We start from the raw sequence: 22,973 nt of genomic DNA on the forward strand, positions 1-22,973 counted from the left end.
CCCACCCCCAACTGTGCTGTCCTTTTACAGCCACTGTACTGCAGGATAGCTAACTTGGCTAAGTTAGCTATCTTGGCTAACAATCTTTCTTGGCTAACAATCTACCCTTCGGCCTCCAAGCCGCAGGTACATTTTCAGGCCTTACTTTAGGGTAAAAAATAACGTCTTCATTGCCGGGAAATACGGTAATTTAGGCAGGTAGCATTAAGAATCATCCCAAGAAATGTTATGTATAGAAAGGAAAAAGGAGGCCGAATGGCAAAAGCATAGAGTGGGAATAAAGGGGGCTTTTGGTTGGTTGCTGATGACTAGTGGTGCCTGCATGGGTTGGTATTGGAGTCTCTGCTCTTCATGTTGTATAACACTGATTTGGATGAACGAATTGATGGCCTTGCAGCTAAGTTTGCAGATGATACGAAGATAGATGAAGGGCAGGTAGTGTCGACGATGCAGGGAGTCTGCAGAAGGACTTGGACAGGTTGGGAGAGTGGGCAAAGAAGTGGCAGGTTGAATACAGCATAGAAAAGTGCACTTTGGAAGTGGGAATAAAGGCATAGACTATTTTCTAAATGGGGAGAGGATTCAGAAATCAGTGGTGAGAAAGGACTTGGGAGTGCTGGTGCAGGATTCCCAAAACGTTGATTTGCAAGTCGAATCGGTAGTACAGAAGGCAAATGCAATGCTGGCATTTATTTCGAGAGGACTAGAATATAAAAAACAGGGATATAATGCTGAGGCTTTATAAGGTACTGGTCAGACTATTTTTGCAATATTGAGAGCAGTTTTGGGCCCCATAACTCAGAAGGGATGTGTGGGTGTTGTAGTGGGTCCAGAATTGGTTTACGAGAATGATGCCGGGGATAATTGGGTTAACATATGATAAGCGTTTAATGGCTCTGAGCCTGTACTCGCTGGAGTTTAAAAGGATGGGGGGAGGGGGGGGGACCTCATTGACACTTAACGAACAGTGAAAGGCCTGGATAGAGTGGATGTGAAGAGGATGTTTTCACAAGTGGGAGAATCTGGGATCAAAAGACATAGTCTCAAAATAAAAGGACACCTTTAGAAAGAAGGAGGAATATCCTTAGTCAGAAGGTGGTGAATCTGTGGAATTCATAACCACAGAGAGCAATGGAGGCCAAGTAATTGGGTAGTTTTAAAGTGGACATAGACAGATTCTTGATTAATACGGGTGTCGAGGGCTACGGGAGAAAGCAGGAGAATGGGTTTAGTGGGAAAGATAGATCAGCCATGTTTGAATGATGGAATAGACTGGATGGGCAGAATGGCCAAATTCTGCTCTATGACATCATACTTATGGTCGATGGTCGACGTGGACTCTGTGGGCCAAAGGACTCATTTCCATGCTTTATGTCTCATCTAAACTAAATCAAGAATTTTACCAATATGAGATTGTATTAATTATTCTGTTGCAGTTTGAATTATTTTAAGGTTGGTTTCTACATTTTAAATAAATCCCGTGCACAGCTAAATCTCCCTTTCAATGACTCAGGCCAAATATTAGATTAGCACAACTCATCCTTTCCACAACATTGCTCTCCTGTAATCCACAAGTACATAATAAGACAACCCTCTGGTCCTGCTACACTCCAAACTGAGATGCATCTAACTAGCCATGGAATCAATCAGGTGATGGATATTTTCAGGAGGACATGTGGCAGTTGTGTAAATCTTAAATGACAAAAAATAACAATGCCTTTCTGTGAACTTACTTGGTAATGCAAGGAGACTTATGTAAACCTGCAGCTTTTCAAAGATAGCAGTAAATTTTTTCATGTCACTCTGCAGTTCCACGTTCCTTGCTTGCAAGTTAACTGTGCATAGCGAATGCTCACATTCTTCTTCCAAACTGCCAGTTCAATAAAGCAAAATAATGAATGCTTGTCAGCACGCAAGTCAAATCAGTCATTCTTAAGCGTTTCTGAACAGATCACTCATAACTGAAATGTTTCTAAATGAACCAAATTTTCCTCTTGCGTTTAATTGATACAATGAAAAGACAATGTGCATGCATATAAAAAGATCATGTGTTATTAAAGAGAATTAGCAATAGAATATATGGAACATTGATAACTAGAAGTGAATGCTTACGAATCCCAAGGTAAAGCAGAACAGGTGTTCGATAAATCACTTGGAAAGAAACCATGTACATAGAAAATGGCCTATTGCAAATTTTAAATTCTGCATAGCTTGAATGTACTGTAATTAAAAATTGTTATGATGATTGTACATTAAAGCCAGGATCAGAATCAGCTATATACAGCTATAAGTGATTTTAAATCCATCCTTTTGACAAATCGCCTTTTGTTAAACAAAGGAAGTTACCTGCCTGGTTTAAACTTATTCATAGCACTGCTCTCTGATGAACCTCGACTTCGTTAAGTTACTTATCTAGTTCAATGGAAAAAACACTTTATTTTTATTTACTGTGGTAAAATACAGTATGACTGCTACTGGACTAGTAACAAAAGATCCGGACCGTTCATCAAGAGACTAATTCCAAACCTTGGCGATATTAAAAAACCAGTAACAAAATAAATCTGGAGCTTTTTAAACAAATACCTCTAATCTCAGCAATAAGCACCATGAAATTACATGGCTGTCATATAAACACCACAGTCCTTACACAGTTTATCCCTTAAATGGCTCCAGGGCCACCAATTTAGCTAACACTTAGCCGCCTCCACAATTCAGGAGCAATTAGAGAAGAACAATTAACCATGACAGTGACTTCTAAATTTCATAAATTAATAATTTTGTGCTCAATTTTCACCACATAAATTGGAGTCCATCAATCTTGTGAAAAGCAGGAGAGTTTAAAACAAATGGGAAACCGTAAGTAATATTTATGCACCACTCATATGAATGCATAATTTGGACTATTCTTATTTTCATAGGTGACCAGCATTTGAGTTGGTATTATTAGATTCAATTCAGAAAAATAATTAATTATGTTTAGCAGTAGATTGAGCAAGTGTCTCATATCAGCTTTAATTCAAAGTAACAGCATTTTTCATAAGCTGAATGAGAACTCCAATGTTATGCTTCAAAATTATAATCATTGCATAAAATTTGATGCCTGTGTTCTTGTTTCCAAGATTATACAGCAGTCATTGATGTAGCAGTACTGTATCAAATGGTTATTTACTTTTGTCTACAAAATCAGATTCAGAAGTTTTGATGCTGAATTGCTTGACTATAGCCTCAGATGATCCTCTGGCAAAGTTGCATTAATTCAGCAATCAAGAGATAAAATGTTTTTATTAGTTGAATGACATTGTAAGCAAGCATGCAGGTACAGCAGGCAGTGAAGAAAGCAAATGGCATGTTAGCCATAACAAGAGGAGTTGAGTATAGGAGCAAAGAGGTCATTCTGCAGTTGTACAGGGCCCTAGTGAGACCACACCTGGAGTATTGTGTGTAGTTTTAGTCTCCAAATTTTAGGAAGGACATTCTTGCTATTGAGGGAGTGCAGCGTAGGTTCATGAGGTTAATTCCCGGGATGGCGGGACTGTCATATGTCGATAGAATGGAGTGGCTCCGCCAGTATATTCTGGAATTTACGATGAGAGGGGATCTTATTGAAACATAAGATTATTAGGGGTTTGGAGACACTAGAGGCAGGAAACATGTTCCCGATGTTGGGAGAATCCAGAACCAGAGGCCACAGTTTAAAAATAAGGGGTAAGCCATTTAGAATAGAGATGAGGAAAAACCTTTTTCCACACAGAATGTTGTGAATCTGTGGAATTCTCTGCCTCAGAATGCAGTGGAGGCCAATTATCTGGATGCTTTCAAGAGAGAGTTAGATAGATCTCTTAAAGATAGAGGAGTGAAGGGACATGGGGAGAAGGGATTTGGGTACTGATTGTGGATGATCAGCCATGATCACAGTGAATGGTGTTGATGGCTCGAAGGGCCAAATGGCCTACTCCTGCACCTATTGTCTATTGTTTTTACAGAAGTGGTTATTCACATGGAACAGCCCTAATCACTAAACAAATTACAATTTCATGCAGTCTGGCTGACCTGTAATCACGTCCATGGATAAAGTGAAGAAAAAGTTGCTATGACTTCCATATCAGAAGGATTGAAACGCAAAGCTTGAAACAGTCGTTCATTGTTAACTGGCACACAAAGCACTGCACTTTGTTGTTTACAAAACTATGATGATCAACAGAGCCCACCTTTTCAATTGGTACGGTAGAATCTTCTTTAGAAAGCAAACATAAGAAGTAAAGACTTCTGAAAATGGTTTAAGCTTCACAGCAGTTTCCTAGGGAAAACAGGAAAAGGGCAGATTCTCGGTGGTATGCACAATCCACAATTATAGTATATTTAAAATTTAAAGGATTAGCATCCATATAAAAGCCAACTTTAATAAATTTACCAGTGTAGTAACACTTTCTTCAGTAACACTTTCAAATAAGTGCAACATCCCTTCCTCTAGAGGACGAACATACGAAGCATTTTCATGTAGGTATTGAGAATACTGAAAAATAAAGTGAGAAATAATGAAATGTATGTATAATTCTTCTAAAAAATACAATTTTATTCAATGGCCTTAGGCAGATCAGTTCCAAATAGCTTGTATGGTGTGCCCTGGAATATTTAATTAGTTTAAAAACCAACTATAAATACCATTTGTTGCCACCGTAATAAAGTGTACCTTTTGGTTCAAAGGTGATATAACATCCGTTGCAGAATCTATGGGATAGATCTGAATTCTTTGCTCTGTATACGTATGAAAATTCAGCAACGCTCCAACCAAGTCTTGACAAAAAGCTACTGCCTGTCCACTCACATCACGAGCTTTTAACTGAAATTTAACAGTTACAGATTTATGTAGGATAGTTTGACATAGTACATTTTAACTGTCATATTCTTGACTTATATTCTTATTTCCACCATTGTCCCGTAAATGGTGAATTTACACAGAACACAATAATGACCACATTGTCGAGTTAACTCATCACAGAACAAGAAATGAACCCAAGAAATGTTCTGATCTCCAGGCTTCAGTGCAAATATAGGTTGAGGCCCAAGACTGGATCAGCCATGATCTTACTGTAAGTGAGAACAGGCCCAAAGGGACCAATTGCTCCACATCTGCTGCCGTTGTTTACATTCAACCATTACTGAAAGAGATTACTGATGGATATAGGAAAAGTAGTTCAAGCTTGTTCTTAAAGCCCTACTAATAATATGTAATATCCTGACTGACTCATGGGAAGAGGAGCATTTGGAACACAGAATCCCAGTATAAACAGTGAAAGATGTGCACCATCTCCCAATAGATTCCACCCAATAAAGTCTTTCTTACCCCATCTATGAGTGTGCCAGTCCCACTTTGGCCTCATTGACAACTGAAAAACTCTGAAAACTGGTAGAGAAACGAATCACACTTGACCTCAAGGAACTACCCAAAAAGGAGTACAATACTAGGGCCAACTGTGAAAAACACATGGCATAATTTTTCCTGAGTTTTATCATCAAATTTGATGAATATTTTCAGATATTAGTGTAAATATAGTGGTGACATTTACAGCCTTCTGGTTTGTACACAGTTAATCTCAACACAAATATTAAAATATTTTTGTGGTACCTTGAGAAACAAAACATTAGAAGCATAATAGGTTACATTTATTTGGAACTAGCAAAAGGCAGTTTTAATATATACATTTTGTTAAAATATAACAAAAGAGAAAACCATACAGGCTAGACACCCAAAACAAACATAATCACAATACACATAAAAGCTAATGTCATTGACCATGTTTAAAATGTCCTCATATTTAGGAATTAAATATTCCATTCCATACTGTGGGTGCTGTCTGTACGGAGTTTGTACGTTCTCCCCGTGACTTTGGGGGTTTTCTCCGAGATCTTCTGTTTCCTCCACATTCCAAAGACAATAGACAATAGGTGCAGGAGCAGGCCATTTGGTCCTTCGAGCCAGCACCGACATTCAATGTGATCATGGCTGATCATCCCCAATCAGTACCCTGTTCCTGCCTTCTCCCCATAATCCCCTGACTCCGCTATTTTTATGAGCCCTATCTAGCTCTCTCTTGAAAGCATCCAGAGAACCTGAGGCGGAGAATTCCAGACTCACCACTCTCTGTGAGAAAAAGTGTTTCCTCATCTCCGTTCTAAATGGCTTACTCCTTATTCTTAAACTGTGGCCCCTGGTTCTGGACTCCCACAACATGCTTCCTGCCTCTAGCGTGTCCAAGACGTACAGGTTTGTAGGTTAATTGGCTCGGTGTAAATGTAAATTGTCCCTAGTGTGTTTAGGATAGTGTTAATGTGCAGGGATCGCTGGTCAGTGCTGACTCGGTGGGCATAAGGGCCTGTTTTTGCGCTGTATCTCTAAACTCTCAAACATAAACTCCCACTCCCCCACCAAACCCCAAGGTAAAATTAAGAGTAAAGTTAGAGATTTTTTTTTTAAAGAACAAAGGCACTACAGGTTCATTGTCCAGTAATATAGAATAGAATAGTTTCTTTATTGTCATTGTAACATGAACCATGTACAACAAAATTAAAAAATGTCAGCCAGTCAGTGCACCATTCAAACATTTCTAAAAGCTAACAATACATACAAGGTAAAATATTAAAAAAAGATAAACAACTAAAATAAATATCATGAAAATAGCACGCATAAACACCTGTTTCCTGAACCTGCAACATCTATGCAGCAAAGGGGACAAAATATTTGTGGTTACTATATTACAAAGTGTGCTGATGCACAAGAGTTTCACAGACTTCCAACCTCAAAAGCATAATATGATAGGAGTCACTGTAAAGATTTAGTCTCCCCATCTTTATCCCACCACAAGAATTCTTGAGATTAACGAATTGGTTTAAAATATCAAACTGAAATTAGATATATTGTGGCCTCAGGATATCCAAAACACTTTATACTCAGTGTCTAGTATAAGCATAGATTTACAGAAATGCAGCAGCCAATGTGTGTTAAACAACATGGCAATCAATTAGCAAAAAAGGGCACAAATCCAACAACACGATATGACCAGATAATCTGTCTGGTAGTAGTGATAATGATAGTTGATTGTTCAAGTATAGGGATACTCTTCTATGGGTCAGTTAGCAGCCTCCGAGTCAGATGGCATGGGTTCAAGTTCCATTCCACAATCTCGAGGGAAAAAAATGTGGCATGAGACTGAAGAGAGGCAGAGGGAATCCTGATTGACCAGGGGTGCAATCATCCAAGTCTGCTGCAAAAATCAGGCCCACCTCAACTTGGAAATGGAAATCTTACAATTTTTGTTTCACACGCTGTCCGAATTGGAGGAAATGATATTCCTGTACATTGATTATCAGGTTACAGCGGTTCACGAATGTGTCAAAAGGTTTTGTTATTTTGACTCCTTTAAAGAATAATTCAAATATTATGGCCTGCCTTCATAAATTTCCTTCACGTATTACTTATGGAATTGATGTAATTATGACTAAGTTATGTGGAAAACACTCGCCAGTTTTATCCTTTGAGGGCTTGCACATCTGATTGCACTGAAGCATATTTTTGTTGGCTAAGTGAAAGGAAACAGATGTTTAAAGCCACATCGACTGCGATTGCTGATTTAATTCTAGTCCACTGGATTGAAACATCAGTTTTATGTTATCAGTGCATAACACTGACAGAATAATTTCTCAAAATATTAAAAAGGGAACGTATTCAACAGTGATGGACAAATAATTTATAAATTCTGACTGATCACAAAACACATTCCAGAGTTCTGTTGCATAGTTCAAACTAAAACAAAGCCAAGGCATGATTTTTATCACACTAATTAACCCACTTTGTACTATTTCCACACACCCATCAAGTGCTGATTTGTTATAGCTCTCTTGATTCTCCTGTTGTGCTGGAAATTGGGAGCAAGTTCCTATTCTTCCCAGTAATGTACTAACGTGAGGGGAACCCAGTATGAGTCCCAGCCATCCGCTGATTCTCTGCCAGCAATGAATTGTCCACCGCTCATTGTGGAGAGACGGATGTTGGCTAGGCCATGGAAAAGAGGGCGACCACTCACACAGTATGAATGGTAGGGCAAGCTGGCTGGCAGAATGATTGCATGCCATTGTTGGAGACTGGCTGCATCTGCTCCATGTGTTATAAGATCATCTGTATGCAGTGGTCTTCCGCATCAATGGTTGGATATGATGGAAGCAGCCATCTCCCTTCCTCGGGTGAGGTAGTTACTATAGTGACATCTTTGAGCCAGCAGAGACAGAGTAGCTCCCACTACATTAAACAGGTGATAAGGGAGACCTGCCAACACATGGATTTAAAGTGAAAGGATAAAGTAGATGCAGGGGGCATTTTTTTTAAAAAGTTATTGAGTGCCTGGAATGCACAGACAGAAGGTGGTGGTGGAGGCACATACAATAGTGGCATTATGAGACTTTTGGATAAGCACATGGATATGCAAGGAATGGAGGGATATGGATTATGTGCAGGCAGATAAGAGTTGGTCTTGGCATCATGGTCAGCACAGACATTGTTGCCCAAAGGGTCTGTTGCTGTAATGTTCTTTGTAATTGTTGTTGTCAGTTCCCAACAATGGCCCACACTCATATTGCTGACCATCGGGTGATTTATAGCTGGATTTGCACCCGACCCCGACACAGCAAAGTGAGGGCAGAGATTTACACAAGGTTCCAGCTCAGCAATGTCAGAGGCAAAATGGTAGAACAGCCTTCTCAGCACAGCAGCTTCGTTAGAAATATATTTCTGTATTATATAATAATAATAATAATGAACCTTATTAGTGCTTATTCTCTTAGCATTGTCATTCCAGGACTAGCCTCCTGAGAGCCAAGTACTGTGTATTCTCATTTTGACTTTAAGTGTGCATATGTACGAACCATAGGTCCAAATCAAAACCCCCAAAATAAATAGTGATAAGTAACTACGTTGATCAGATTGAATCCGAAACAACCAAAAGAGCAGCAAATTCACGCAACAAATTTAAAACTTTAACTAACCTGGGATAATGTTGCAATCTTTAAATAATTTTGAATTAAAAAATTGTATCAAAACTAGATTTGAGACAGTTGTACTATACCTGATCACAGAACTGCATTTAATTAGTGTTCAAATCTCATTGTTAAATAGTGTTGAAAAGCAGTTGTAATTTCCACACCAGACTTAAATTTTACTTTGTTCTGATATTCCAAGTTTAGCCTTTCCCAAAGATTCCCCAACATCAATTTCTTGATTACGTACCTGATGCCTCCGATCATGAGATGGTACATCCAACGTGTAGTACTCTGCAAGCCCTGTTTAGAAATAAGAACAAAACAGTGATTACAAATATTCTGAAAACAGAAGTATATGCACTCTAAATTTCCACCGAATGCCTAGCAGTTCAAACACACTTAAAACAGCAAGCAAAAATGTATCTATCCACTTAGAGATAATAAATCAGCGGCAAAATCCACTACCCTATTTACATTCAGGAAAATCAGATAAGTCTTTACAAAATGCCCAGTGCATCTCTACAATGCTTCCAGGATATATATTTTCAGTATATTCTGATGCAATGTTTCTATACCAAACATGGACAATTTGCTGCCCGATGAGTACTTCCAACACTTTTATTTGCAATATATTCATCTGCCTTTCGTAAATTATCTAAAATTACTTTACTTGAAAACTGATAGAATCTTAAAAGAGATAACAATAATTTAGGTTCACCCCCCCACCACCGCACCCTTCTAGTTCAGATAACACTAGTGGAAATATACAGAATAGGTGTAATAGTCCCAATCAATTGTTCATTACAGCACAATGTGATTTTGGGGCTCCAAGTCCACAAATGCTGTATATAAAATTCCATACACTAAAACAATGCTTATTATATAACTGCAATTACAAATGTTAACTTGCACAGGAAGGAAACATACTTGTATCATTGAAAGGTAATTTTTCTTGAATAATGTTTGTTGACTGGTCCAATCGCTTACTTAGATCAGCATGGACATTCTTTAGTTGTTGTTGGCTGCATTTAAAAATAAAGAAATTAAGATGATTCACCAGATATGCTCTGCTGCAAAAATGTAAACGTCAGCAAAACAGCAAATTAAATCCTGGCATTGTCTTACCATTCTTCCGCCCGGAGTCTACAATCTTTTGCTTCTCTTTCCAATGAGTGCGATTTCACCTGTAAAAATATTGTGTTTTTAAGAAAAAAAAAACTTTAAGCACCCTTTGTATTGCAAATAGTTTCATAAAAATTCAACATATGATTGTTCACTCAGCATATTGTTTGGAAGCCATTTCCTTTCCTCAGGCAGTGTTAACACCAAACCCAACATCATCTCTCTTTTACAAAAACTCACCTTTCCCCTCTTGGGTCCTTCAAACTATCACCTCATCCTTAACCTGGTTTCCTTATCACAAATGCTGGAAGTGTTTATCACATTACTAGAAAATACAGATTGTTCCTGAAACTTCGTATTTAAACCTCTCAAATCATGTTTGCAACCATCTCAGACTGATGAAATGGCACCAATGTTATACATGTCATCAGTTTAATATTAACTTTCTCTCCCCTCTGCCACTGCATCATACTACACAAATTTTGTTAGAAATCTTGGCAGCTCAAACAGCCCTTGGTTTCACTCTTTATAGCCCTGTCCCACGGTACGAGTTCATTCCAAGAGCTCTCCCGAGTTTGCCCCGATTCGAACTCGGAGATTTACGGTAATGGTTGCTCGTCGGTACTCGGGGCTCTCGTGGACATTTTTCAACATGTTGAAAAATCTTCATGAGTCTTCCCGAGCTTACCTGCCGTTAGCGAGTCTTCCCGAGTATCTGCCGTTAACGAGTCTTTCCGAGTATCTGCCGTTAGCATTACAGGCCACTAAGAGACGTCCCCGAGCTCCGACGTACCCGCTACGTTCATTCTCCGTGCTTACTACAAGTTTGATTTATTTTTTTTAAACTCAGGAGAGCTCTTGGAATGAACTCTACCGTGGGACAGGGCTTTAACTCTCCAATCATAGACAAATTCTAGTGATTAAAGGCAGTTCTGTTATAACATGATTGTCGAGTTCCCAAGAAACTTTATGTTATAGAAAATTGCATTATAAAACAGATTGTGTCAATGGGGAAAAGGAGGTTAGAGGATAAATAGTTCCAGACTGGCAATAAAGTTATTTTTCCCTACAGGATTTTTAAAGTAGAGGTCTTTTTGATCATTCTAAGTGATTTTTGTTACTGCAAACTAAAAAATACTAAAGGCTGTAGGTTACATTTTTTTTTAAAATAGAGCAATATTACAAAAGCATCATTAGAAGCAATCGCTTTCCAATTGCAATGACCACCTGCGGTGAATTTAGCAGCTGTACTCTTAAGGGACAACATTGTGGGATTACTGCGGGGAGGCTACGTGAAAACAATTTTTTTCTCCCAGGGTAACTTTTCCTGTTTGCCAAATTCCAAAGTAATTTTGAAGTGGTTCTCCAGTTCCCAAATGAAATTACATTATAACTACTTAGGCCCACATTCTTTAAATAATTGATCATGTTATGTTCAATTCGCATTGTGGAAACACAAATTATAGGATTTATTTTCTTCTCTTTTTCCTCAAAATGTGTTACATCAAGGACCGGTTTTGAGTCGTGACCATTCTTCAGTCCCAAAATGTCACCCATTCCTTCTCTCCAGAGATGCTGCCTGTCCCACTGAATTACTCCAGCATTTTGTGTCTATCTTCGCTTTAAACCAGCATCTGCAGTTCTTTCCTGCACAATAAATACCAAATCCCTGTTTTAACCTCAATTAATATGTATTCCTTGTTAAATGTTATCAATTGCTTAGTCTATCTATATCTCTATACTTATAAAACTCTGATCTTGGATGTGTATTTATTTGTGTGATGTTCGTGTATGTTTCACATCTCCTCGAAAACACACACGCTAACGGTGAAATGTTTACAAGGAGCTGATTATTGACTTCAGGAGGTCCCATAATGGAGAATACGTCCCAATCTCCACCTACGGGGAAAGTGTGGAGAGTGTCCAGCTTTAAGTTTCTGGGCACTCACATTTCAGAGGACTTCACATGGTCCACCAACACCGCTATGCTGGTCAAGAAGGCAACAATTGTTCTTCCTGAGGACATTAAAAAAGACTGGTCTGCCCCAACAGCTGCTGACAACCTTCTACCGCTGCACCACAGAGAGCATATTAACGTATGGCATCTCTGTGTGGTATCTCAGCTGCACGGAGGCGGAGAGGAGAGCTCTTCAGTGCGTCGTCCACAGAGTGCAGAGGATTATTGGGACACAGCTACCAGCCTTGGAGGGCATCTACCACACACGGTGCCACAGGAAGGCCGTCAGCATCCATAAAGACTCCTCACACCCTTGTAATGGACTGTTCGAACTACTTCCCTCCGGCAGACGTTACAATGCCTTCTACGCCCGAACCTCCAGACTCAGGAACAGCTTCATTCCCAGAGCTATAGCAGCTCTGAACCGGCCCTGCTGAGTGCCCCCCATCCCCCCTGGACTGTCTCCCTTGGATGGTCACGTCGCACAGACACATCTGCACTTTAGTCTGTGAACTGTTTTACTGTTCTTTTTACAATCCATGTTTTCGGGACATCTAAATCCAAATTTATTATTTATTTATGTTATGACATCGGTTGGAAGCTGCATACCAAAACTCGTTGCGCTTATGTGCAATGACAATAAAATATATTATTATTATTATATTTACGCATGATGTCAAAAATCGCCTTATCTGAAAAGGGAAAGGGGGGGGGAAGGGGGTGAAGAAGGGGGGTGTGGAAGGGTGTGTGTGTGGCGGGGGGGTGTGGTGGGGTGTGTGTGGGTGTGGGTGTGAGTGTGTGTCTGGGGGTGGTGTGGGTGTGTTTGGGTGGCGTGTGTGTGGGGGTGTGTGTGTGTGGGGGGGTGGAGGTGGGGGGGTGCGTTGTGGGGGGTGTGCGGCGGGTGTGGCGGGCGGTGTGTGTGGCGGGGGTGTGGCGTGTGTGTGTGTGTGTGTGTGTGGCGGGGTGTGTGTGTGTGTGTGTGTGGGTGTGTGTGTGTGTGTGTGTGTGTGTGTGTGTGTGTGTGTGTGTGTGTGTGTGTGTGTGTTTCTATCTTCGACAAAATGCTACGTGCTCGAGCTGAAATTTTTACAGATTATAACTCACATTAACCTCGTCAATGCAATAAACATGTTCCCTTCACATTTCATGCTACATTTCAAAAGTTAGTCATTAAAGTATTTTTAAATACGACCTTTCAAACAACTCAGATTCTTCAAGCAGCTTCGAATGATGTCACAATGTCACATGGGGAGGGGGCCGCCTTCACCATCTCCCCAATGGTTTTAACTTCATAAACCACTGATTCTACGCGGGGGGGGGGGGGCGGGATGGGGTGTCATGCCGGAATGCTCAGGAAACCAACCCCCTTTGCCTGGCCCAGTCGCACTGAAGCCCCACAGCCCGCGGTCTCGCTCCCTCCCACAGCGCCGTGCTCCCTCCTCACCGCCCCTCACTCAGTGCAGTGCTCCCTCCTCATCACCCCTCCCTCCCACACACTTTCCATCGCAGACCAAATGTGATTTGAAAGTAGCACAGCCAATTCGCAACGCAGTGGTAAAATAATTCAATCCCACTTACAGACCAGCTTCTAAAGTTAATCAAGGTCATTCTCCAACTTCACATTCCTGACAACAGCTCAAAAACCATAGAGACTTCAATGCACATAGTTCTAAAATTTGCTCTGAGCAAGAGAAGGACCAAAATTGCAAAGCCATAGTTATCCCTTTGACCACCCCCCCCCCCCCCCCCCTCCCCACACCAAGTTGGGGGAACAGGTTGCGCTGGGGGGTGGGGAAACTGGCGAGTGCTGGAATATTGCGTTGGGGGAGCAGTAAAAACCTCCGCTGTCAGTCACCGACCGCATCACACCTCCCTGCCGGCGCCCATCTACCCGCCAACGCGGCCCGCCTGCCTGCTGGCTTGGCGTACCTGCCGGGGATCCCGAGGCGTGGGCGCTGAGCCTGGCTACGAGGGCACTGCCGGCTGATGCTCCTCCAGAGCATGCAAGAAGGGAGAGGAGCGGGAACCTCGAGATCCTAGGGAGGTGAGGAGGGGGGGGGGGGGGGGGGGGGGGGGGGGGGAGGAAATTGAGGGAGAGAGAGGGAGGGGAAAGTGGGGGAGTTGAGGAAAGAGAGTGGGGAATAGAGGGAGAAAGGGGCGTAGGGAGGGAAATTATGGGGGGGGAGGGAGTGACTGAGGGTAGGGGAAAGAACAGTGAGGTGAGGAGGGAGAGTGGGAATAGAGGGAGAGGAGGGGGGAGTGGGGGAAGTAGGGAGTGGTGAATAGAGGGATAGGAGGGAAATGGGGGAGGTGAGGAGGGATAGGGAGGTGAGAGGAGTTACGGAGAGAGTGATTGAGGGTAGGGGAAAGGAGAGGGAGGGAGAGATGAGGGAGGGATTGGGGAGGGGACGAGGAGAGGGGAAAGAAGAGGGAGTAAAGAGGAGTGGGATGGAGTGCTGGGGATGAGGGGAATTGAGCCGCGCCTGCGCAGTTGGGTGCTATGAGTGGAGGAATATGACATTGGGGGAACGTGTTGCATTGGGGGACCAGGCCACCTGTCTGACAGGGGCCCAATGGGTCCCACTTAGTCTAGTTACATTTATATCTGTTAATGTAGTTTTCAATCTTACCAAAGCCAACATACACTTAAGGGCCTAACCACTTTCACAACCTAATTCACAACCTCTGCCGAGTTTGCCCTTGACTCATACTCGCAGCATGGTCGTCATGAGATCGTAGGTAGGTCGTAGGAGGTCGTGATGCTAGTCATAGGTACTCGTGGCATCAAATGGGTCGGGGCATTTTTTCAACATGATGAAAAATGTCCACGAGTAAAAAAGGTCGTGAATTAGGTCGTGAAAGTGGGACAGGCCCTTTAATGCCTTAGCAGTTTAATATATTCCATATTAAGACCAAAGATTCAGATTAAATTTTACATTGAAGGCCACTTGGCCACCAGATCAATTAACTCTTTTTCATTGCACAATACACATTACACAATACTACATTTAAAAATAGCCCATTCATTCAATATATTGATCTAAAATAAACATTTTTAATACAATCCCCAAATTCACCCTCCAAGCTATTATTTGTACTTTGGTGTATGCTCAGACTATATGTGCCTCAGTTGAATAAATTTGTGGATTAACTATTCCATTATTCTTGTTATCTTTTAATTTCTGAATTTTGCAATGCATAACTACAAGTGTTTTGACACCCACGTATAATTCCCATTAATATTTTCTGCCTCTTGTTATATCTTAGCTCCATCCACAGTCATTGCACATGAATTATTGGGGCAAAGTCCATCTTTTCTAGTTTTTATTCCATGCTTTAATATCAAGGCTATCCCACCTCTTCCATTTTGTCCATCTCATCAAATACTTCCACTTGTTCCATCTTTGGTGACCTTAGCTTTACAAACTTGAATGTCATGCATGCATAGAGTGCTTCAGTTTAAATGTGTAACTGATTATTTTGCAATCAGCAGTAAGGATTGGTAGGAATTGGACTCAGTTGGGTTAGTTGTCAGAGGATAGGGATGCAAGGATGTGGGCTATTCAAAAAATTACAGACAAGGACCTAAAAATAATTGTAATTTGTATGATTATTAAACACTAATAGGAACCATTCTTTTTCTTACCCCTTTTCAACAAAAAAAATATTCAAAGTCTTGCAAGCATTTTAATCATTGCGATTCGATTACATTTATCACAAACACTGCAAGTTTTATCATAATCCGGAAGATTTAATGGATCATTTGGAAAAACATTAAAACCAAGCTGAATAGTTTTTCAAGTACCAATAAAAGTGCAATACCCTGGAGTGATGCAAAAGTTTAATTTTAGCAGGATTTATAGGATATAGCTTTGGATCATACTCGTGCATTTTTATAATTATCAAGCAATACACAAATAAAACCCTAAGTATTTGCCTCCTTTTACGCATCAAAAAAAAACTATATCTCTTGACACACCATCGCAAAAGTCTGCAAATTACAAGTGACTTCCTTTCTAGCTTGCTGCAAACTACAGCAATACTGAGAACAGAAGCTCACTCACTAAAAAATCCATTACAGGTGCAAGTTCCAAATAACGAAAACCTCCGAATAGCGACATTTTTTCAGTCCTTGAAGAAAGGTCCTTGAAACGTTCACCGAGGGCGGCCCGCAGAGGTGACAGCGGAACCTCCGGTCGGTCCTCGAAGAAAGGGGAACTAAATCCCCATTCATAAAAGAGAAGGTGAGGGTATATTGCACGAGGGTTAATAATTGACAATCTGCTGCTGCCTGCCCGCTGAGTTAAAAAAGTTCCCACGGTAGACTCACGATACACAGTGTATCGTGAGTCTTGCATGAGAACTTTTTAACTCAGCGGGCAGGCAGCAGCAAATTGTCGCTCCCTTAAGTTTCACCCCACCTACACCCCTCTGCTTCCCGGCCATGTGTGTGACCCCTTCCCTCCCCTCTCCAGCTCCCCGCCCATTGTACCGGCGCGAGGGCTTTGCACTGTCTTCACGTCGGAGCTAGGGCCAGTCACCGGAGACGTCAGGACCAACGGGACACCGGCCCCCAGGCCGACTGCAAGCACGGAGACCCCAGAGACCCACAGCCAGCAGCAGCCCAGCCCCGTTCCAATTCCAGAGGAACACGCTCCCCGTAGGGACCGAAGCTGATGGTGTGCAAAGTGTGTCTTGGTCTTGAGGTTGCGGATGAGGGGGCGCAGCTCGGGCTGTGACGTCTCCGGCCACCCCCTGTACAGGAGCTGAGACTGGGAACTGTGGGGTTGTTTGCAGTTGCAGAGGGAGGGGGCAAGGGCGGTACAGTTCCCAGTCTCAGCTCCATTCCAAAATTGTGACCGGAGACGTCAGGAACCAACGGGACACCGACTGCAAGCACGGAGATCCCAGAGACTCACAGCCAGCAGCAACTCTAGCCCAGCCCAGCCCCGCTCCAACTCCAGAGGAACCCGGGTTGCGGATGAGGGGGCGCAGCTCGGGCTGTGGGCGAACTGCCACTTGTCGCTGTAGCGGCGCATCGGGGAGTGGGTTCCTGTTGGTCCTGACGTCTCCGGCCATCCCCCGGGACAGGAGCTGAGAGACGTCAGGACCACCAGAAGCCGCTCCCCGATGCGCCCGAACCGTTCCGACGAGCCGCTACACCGACAAGTGGCAATTCGCCCACAGCCCGAGCTGCGCCCCCTCATCGGGACACCGGCCCCCAGGCCCACTGCAAGCACGGAGATCCCAGAGACTCACAGCCAGCAACAACTCTAGACCAGCCCCGCTCCAACTCCAGAGGAACCCGGGTTGCGGATGAGGGGACGCAGCTCGGGCTGTGGGCGAACTGCCACTTGTCACCGTAGCGGCGCATCGGGCAGCGGATTCCTCTGGAGTTGGAGGGACAGGGAGACACAGCGGCTTTTGAGAATGGTGGGCAATCACTTCCAAAGTTCTGCCCACACAGTCAGTACACCTCTCCTACACTTGTCTCCCGCACTAAGATTATCTCGCAGAGAATGATCCCAGCCTAACCCTCCCTATTCTCTCCTATTCTGCAAGAAAAAACTACATTGAAGACTCAAACTCGCAATCGAGTAACTGCTGGGATCGAGGCGCAAACTCGCGACCTTGCGGATATGAGCCGAGCACTCTACCACTGAGCCAGCCGTTAAAATCTACGCTAAAAATCTTCCATTCCGAAAGCCGAAAAATTCTGAATTACGAAAAGTGTCTGGTCCCAAGGCTTTCGGATAAAAGGTTGTGCACCTGTATTCAAATCATTTGCTATGTCGCTCTTCCAGGGAGATGCTAAATGCATTTCGTTGTCTCTGTACTGTACACTGACAATGACAATTAAAATTGAATCTGAATCTGAATCTGAGGAGACTACACAAAATTCAGGTCAAGATTCCATCTGTGAAACACCACAGGAGGTCTCGTGTTTTTCCTTTGAGAACAAAAAAGCTGTTGGATTGATGCACAAAATCCCATCCCCGTCAGGAATGTTGAATTTAAAACAAAGGAAAAAAAGGATAACATTTATGATAAAACCTCATGCACAAAAAAAGGGGATAAAAGGTCTGACCTCTAAATTTGCTTTGTCGTTTTGAAGTTTTTCATTGGCGTCCATGTATTTTTGTTTCAAGCCATCGACCACATCATGATGCTGCACAGCATCCCTCTCCAGCACCACCAATCGTTCCCTGAGCTCAGTTTCAATTTGCTTATGTCTTTCTTGAGCTTCTTGAACCTATGTGTTCAAGGAAAGACAAAATGAGGAGTCACATCCGTTAGATTAATGAGTTAGTTTGATTTTAATGCTCTAGCTTATTGAAAAAGTAGTTGCACTCAACAACTTCTCAACCTGGGCTTTTAAAACATAATTTCAAATTTTTGCCCTTCAATTATATAGTTAAGGTTCCTCAAGAACAAAAGTCTTTCAAATAGTGAAACTCATGGAGTTTATGGTAAGGGTTATTTTGACTGATAGCAAATTCCTTATATTTAATCTCAAGGAACCTGCATGAATGCAACCCAATTACAAAACATCCCAAAGTACTTCCAAATATTGATATTTTGGAACTCCATATCCGTCATTTTGTTTAAGTGAAGTCCAGAGTTGTATTTAATTATTTCCCAAAATGCTTATTAACTCTATTACCACAAGGCCCAGTTCCATAATGAAAATTAGCTAACAAGCTTCAGGATAGCATCAATCATGCAGTCAATTCAACTTGGCAATAACATACATCTGCCTTAAGCAATACAGGTCCTTTCACTCGTTACTCTTCCTCAACAAAAATGAATCACATTGAGGCAGAACTCCAGGGGGCACTGTCATACAGCATGAAAATAGGCCACTTGACCTTCCACGCTTATCAATAGGTACCCACCCATATTAATCCCATCTTCCAGCACGGACCAAAGCCTTCTATGCCAAGGCGATTTTATGCGCTTTTTAAATGCTGTCAGGATCTCTGATACTCTGGTCCATTCCAATGGTCTTTATTAACAAGCTATACTAAAGTCCAATAGTACCCTTGCTCATAGTACAAAGATTTCAGTCACCAACAACCGTAAATATTGAGAACATGGATGATCCCCTAGAGTGAAAGGACAACAATGCCAAATGAAGCATCAAATCAACAAAAAAATGATTTTATCATTGGTTTATACAAATCAGCTGATGGGATAGTGATGATTTAAAAATAATTTTGAAATAAAAAAAACCAAAAGCATTGTTGCAAGGTTATGACTTAAAATAGAAATAAATATTGCAGTAAATAGTTTTAAACAAATAAAATGACATTACCTAAGGTTTGAACATAAATCTTCCTGACACTGAAGCACATAGGCAAGTATTTCCTTTGTCCTCGTTTCAAGAACTACTGATGAGTAAGATATGGACAGACCACTACTAATGGTGAAGCCTGGAAAATAATTCAAGTTTTTCCCCTCTCAACAAAGATTATGGAAGCATAAAAACAAAATACAAAAATAGCAAGAGAAGGCCATTCAACCCTCTGTTTATTTTGCCACTCAATACAACAATAGCCAATCCTCTAACTGAATACTATTCCGTCTCTTCCCGAACCCTTTGGTGACATTTCATAAAATCCATATCAAATTCAGTGACCTGGCCTGCACAGTCTTTTTGATAGAGAATTTTAGTTCAATGTGCTCCAGTAACAAAAATCCTTATTGGGCCTTACATATTTGTAATCACATATCCTGTGACTAGGATACCAGAGATGGTGACTAGGGAATCATCCTTCTTACAACTGTCTATTGAACACTATCAGCATTTTGTAAATGTCAATGAGATTACTTCTCATATGAAATACAGACCTACTTGACCCAATCTCGCTTCATCAAGTTAACTTCAGGAACATACTCCCGCAACACCATCAGTGAATCCGCTGCCCCATGCGAGGTGTTAACATTCTAGAGCACTGCTATGACACCAAGTATGCCGCTCGCTCCATCCTTTGTCCTCATTTCAGCCAGTCTGATCATCTGTCAATGCAACTCCTGCCAGCTTACGGACAGAGACTGAAGCACGAGGAACCAACGAAGAGAAAAACACGCAAGTAGTCGGAGGAGATCGAGGGGTCAGGACTGGCTCGAGACAGTGGAATGGAACCTGTTCACCACCACTTCATCCAGCCCGAATGAGTATCCTCAATTGTCACTGATTTTATCAAGAAATGCATTGATAACTTTGTCTGACAAAGACAATTAGGATCTATCCCAACCAGGAAAGTTGATGAACAGGGAGATTCACTTTCACTGCTTGATCCGAGAATTTTAAGGACGTTGATCCCACACGGTACAAGAAAGCCAAGGGAATTCCAAAACGAGCTGGAGGCTCAATTCAATCAAGCTAATGCCAGGTGACTGTGACAGAGCTTGATTATTATCATGGGCGACAAGGCACAACCGAGGTGATCTTGGGCAAAAATGCACCTTTATGCCCGTCCCACTTAGGAAACCTGAACGGAAACCTCTGGAGACTTTGCGCCCCACCCAAGGTTTCCATACGGTTCCTGGAGGTTTTTGTCAGTCTCCCTACATGCTTCCACCACCTGCAACCTCCAGCAACCTCCAGGAACTGCACGGAAACTTTGGGTGGGGCGCAAAGTCCCCAGAGGTTTCCGTTCAGGTTTCTTAAGTGAGACAGGGGCATTACCAGATGAGCAAATTTGGTCCCCATATCTGAGGAAGGATGTGCTGGCTCTGGGGAGGGTCCAGAGGAGGTTTACAAGAATGATTCCAGGAATGAGTGGGTTAGCATATGATGAGCATTTGACAGCACTGGGCCTTTACTCGCTGTTGAGGGGGGATCTCATTGAAACTTACAGAATAATGAAAGGCATTGATAGAGTGGATGTGGATAGGATGTTTCCACTGGTGGGAGAGTCTAGGACCAGAGGTCATAGCCTCAGAATTAAAGGGCGCTCTTATGGATAGCAGTAACAGGACCGGTCCGAGTCAGCGTGGATTTAGGAAGGGGAAATCATGCTTGACTAATCTTCTGGAATGTTTTGAGGATGTAACTAGGAAAATGGATGAGGGAGATCCAGTGGATGGAGTGTACCTGGACTTACAGAAAGCATTTGATAAGGTCCCATATAGGAGATCAGTGGGCAAAATTAGGGCGCATGGTATTGGGGGTAGAGTGCTGACATGAATAGAAAATTTGTTGGCAGACAGGAAACAAAGAGTAGATTAACGGGTCCCTTTCAGAATGGCAGGCAGTGACTAGTGGGGTACCGCATGGCTCGATGCTGGGACCGCAGCTATTTACAATATGTATCAATGATTTAGATGAAGGGATTCAAAGTAACATTAGCAAATTTGCAGATGACACAAAGCTGGGTGGCAGTGTGAACTGTGAGGAGGATGCTATGAGAATGCAGGGCGACTTGGACAGGTTGGGTGAGTAGGCAGATGCATGGCAAATGCAGTTTAATGTGGATAAATTTGAGGTTATCCACTTTGGTAGCAAAAACAGGAAGGCAGATTATTATCTAAATGGTGTCAAGTTGGGAAAAAGGGAAGTACAACAGTATCTGGGGGTCCTTGTCCATCAGTCAATGAAAGTAAGCATGCAGGTACAGCAGGCAGTGAAGAAAGCGAATGACATGTTGGCCTTCATAACAAGAGGAGATGAGGAAAGGAGCAAAGAGGTCCTTCTGCAGTTGTACAGGACCCTAATGAGACCACACCTGGAGTATTGTGTGCAGTTTTGGTCCTCTAATTAGAGCAAGGCCCTCTAATTTGTCTTGCTATTGAGGGAGTGCAGCGTAGATTTATAAGGTTAATTCCTGGGATTGCGGGACGGTCATATGCTGAGAGAATGGAGTGGCTGGGCTTGTATACTCTGAAACAAGCCATTTAGAACAGAGATGAGGAAACACTTTTTCACACAGAGAGTTGCGAGTCTGTGGAATTCTCTGCCTCAGAGTGCGGTGGAGGCCGGTTCTCTGGATACGTTCAAGAGAGCTAGATAAGGCTCTTAAAGATAACGGGGTCAGGGGATATGGGGAGAAGGCAGGAACGGGGTACTGATTGGGGATGATCAGCCATGATCACATTGAATGGCGGTGCTGGCTCGAAGGGCCGAATGGCCTACTCCTGCACCTATTATTTATTGTCTTTTAGAAAGGAGGTGAGGAGGAACCTCTTTAGTCAGAGGGTAGTTAATCTGGGGAACTCACTGCCACAGAAGGCTGTGGAGGCCAAGTCAGTGGATATTTTATTTACATTTTTTAATTAGAACAGGTGTCAAGGCAGGAAAATAGGATTAGGAGGCAGAGATCAGCCATGATTGAATGGCGGAGTAGACACGATGGGCTGAATGGCCTAATTCTACTCCTGTAACTTGTGAATTACGAGTCGGCAAAACTATCCCCAATTGGCTCGGCCCCATGCATCTCGGTGGCAGAAGATCGGTCACAGCAAGTTCCAATAAATAGGTCATAGCACTCAGGTGTTTACCAAATCTATACATAACATAATGGCTGAATACCAAAATAACAAGAATTATGTTTTCTGCCAATACCCTTTTTACAAAAATTCTGAACTGTAATTACAATGAACTCAAAGTTGTAGCTTACGTAGAACTTACAGTACAGAAACAGGCCACTTGCCATAACTGGTAGACCAAAATAAGTTGAGAAAGTACTAAAACCAAACAAGCAAACTTGTATAAAAGCTGTTAAATACATTTGAGGTCAAGCAAAACGGCCAATCTACCAGAACAGTCATCACTTTCTCCAGAAAATACTGAAGCCAAAACAATGTAATCAAATCAGCCCTCAAGAGAATAAAAGATTTCGGAAGAATATTTTGTAAAATT

At 42.2% G+C, this 22,973-nt stretch overlaps 1 protein-coding gene across 4 annotated transcripts in view; it reads right to left on the reverse strand.

Annotated features, from left to right (window-relative positions):
• ppp1r21 (protein phosphatase 1, regulatory subunit 21) overlaps window positions 1–22,973 on the reverse strand; it is a 64,749-nt gene that overhangs the window by 25,356 nt on the left and 16,420 nt on the right. For 2 of the 4 annotated variants that reach the window (XM_055639593.1, XM_055639592.1), the window contains exons 5-12: window positions 18,198–18,362; window positions 10,156–10,214; window positions 9,958–10,052; window positions 9,278–9,330; window positions 4,691–4,840; window positions 4,412–4,513; window positions 4,209–4,297; window positions 1,734–1,870 (exon numbers count right to left, since the gene is read on the reverse strand). In XM_055639593.1, the coding sequence (XP_055495568.1) occupies window positions 1,734–1,870; window positions 4,209–4,297; window positions 4,412–4,513; window positions 4,691–4,840; window positions 9,278–9,330; window positions 9,958–10,052; window positions 10,156–10,214; window positions 18,198–18,362 (850 nt within the window). The remainder of the gene's footprint in view (window positions 1–1,733; window positions 1,871–4,208; window positions 4,298–4,411; window positions 4,514–4,690; window positions 4,841–9,277; window positions 9,331–9,957; window positions 10,053–10,155; window positions 10,215–18,197; window positions 18,363–22,973) is intronic. The other 2 variants (XM_055639596.1, XM_055639595.1) reach the window with 1 other exon arrangement.

Source organism: Leucoraja erinacea, chromosome 8, assembly GCF_028641065.1.
Source record: "Leucoraja erinacea ecotype New England chromosome 8, Leri_hhj_1, whole genome shotgun sequence".
NCBI classification, from domain to species: domain Eukaryota; kingdom Metazoa; phylum Chordata; class Chondrichthyes; order Rajiformes; family Rajidae; genus Leucoraja; species Leucoraja erinaceus.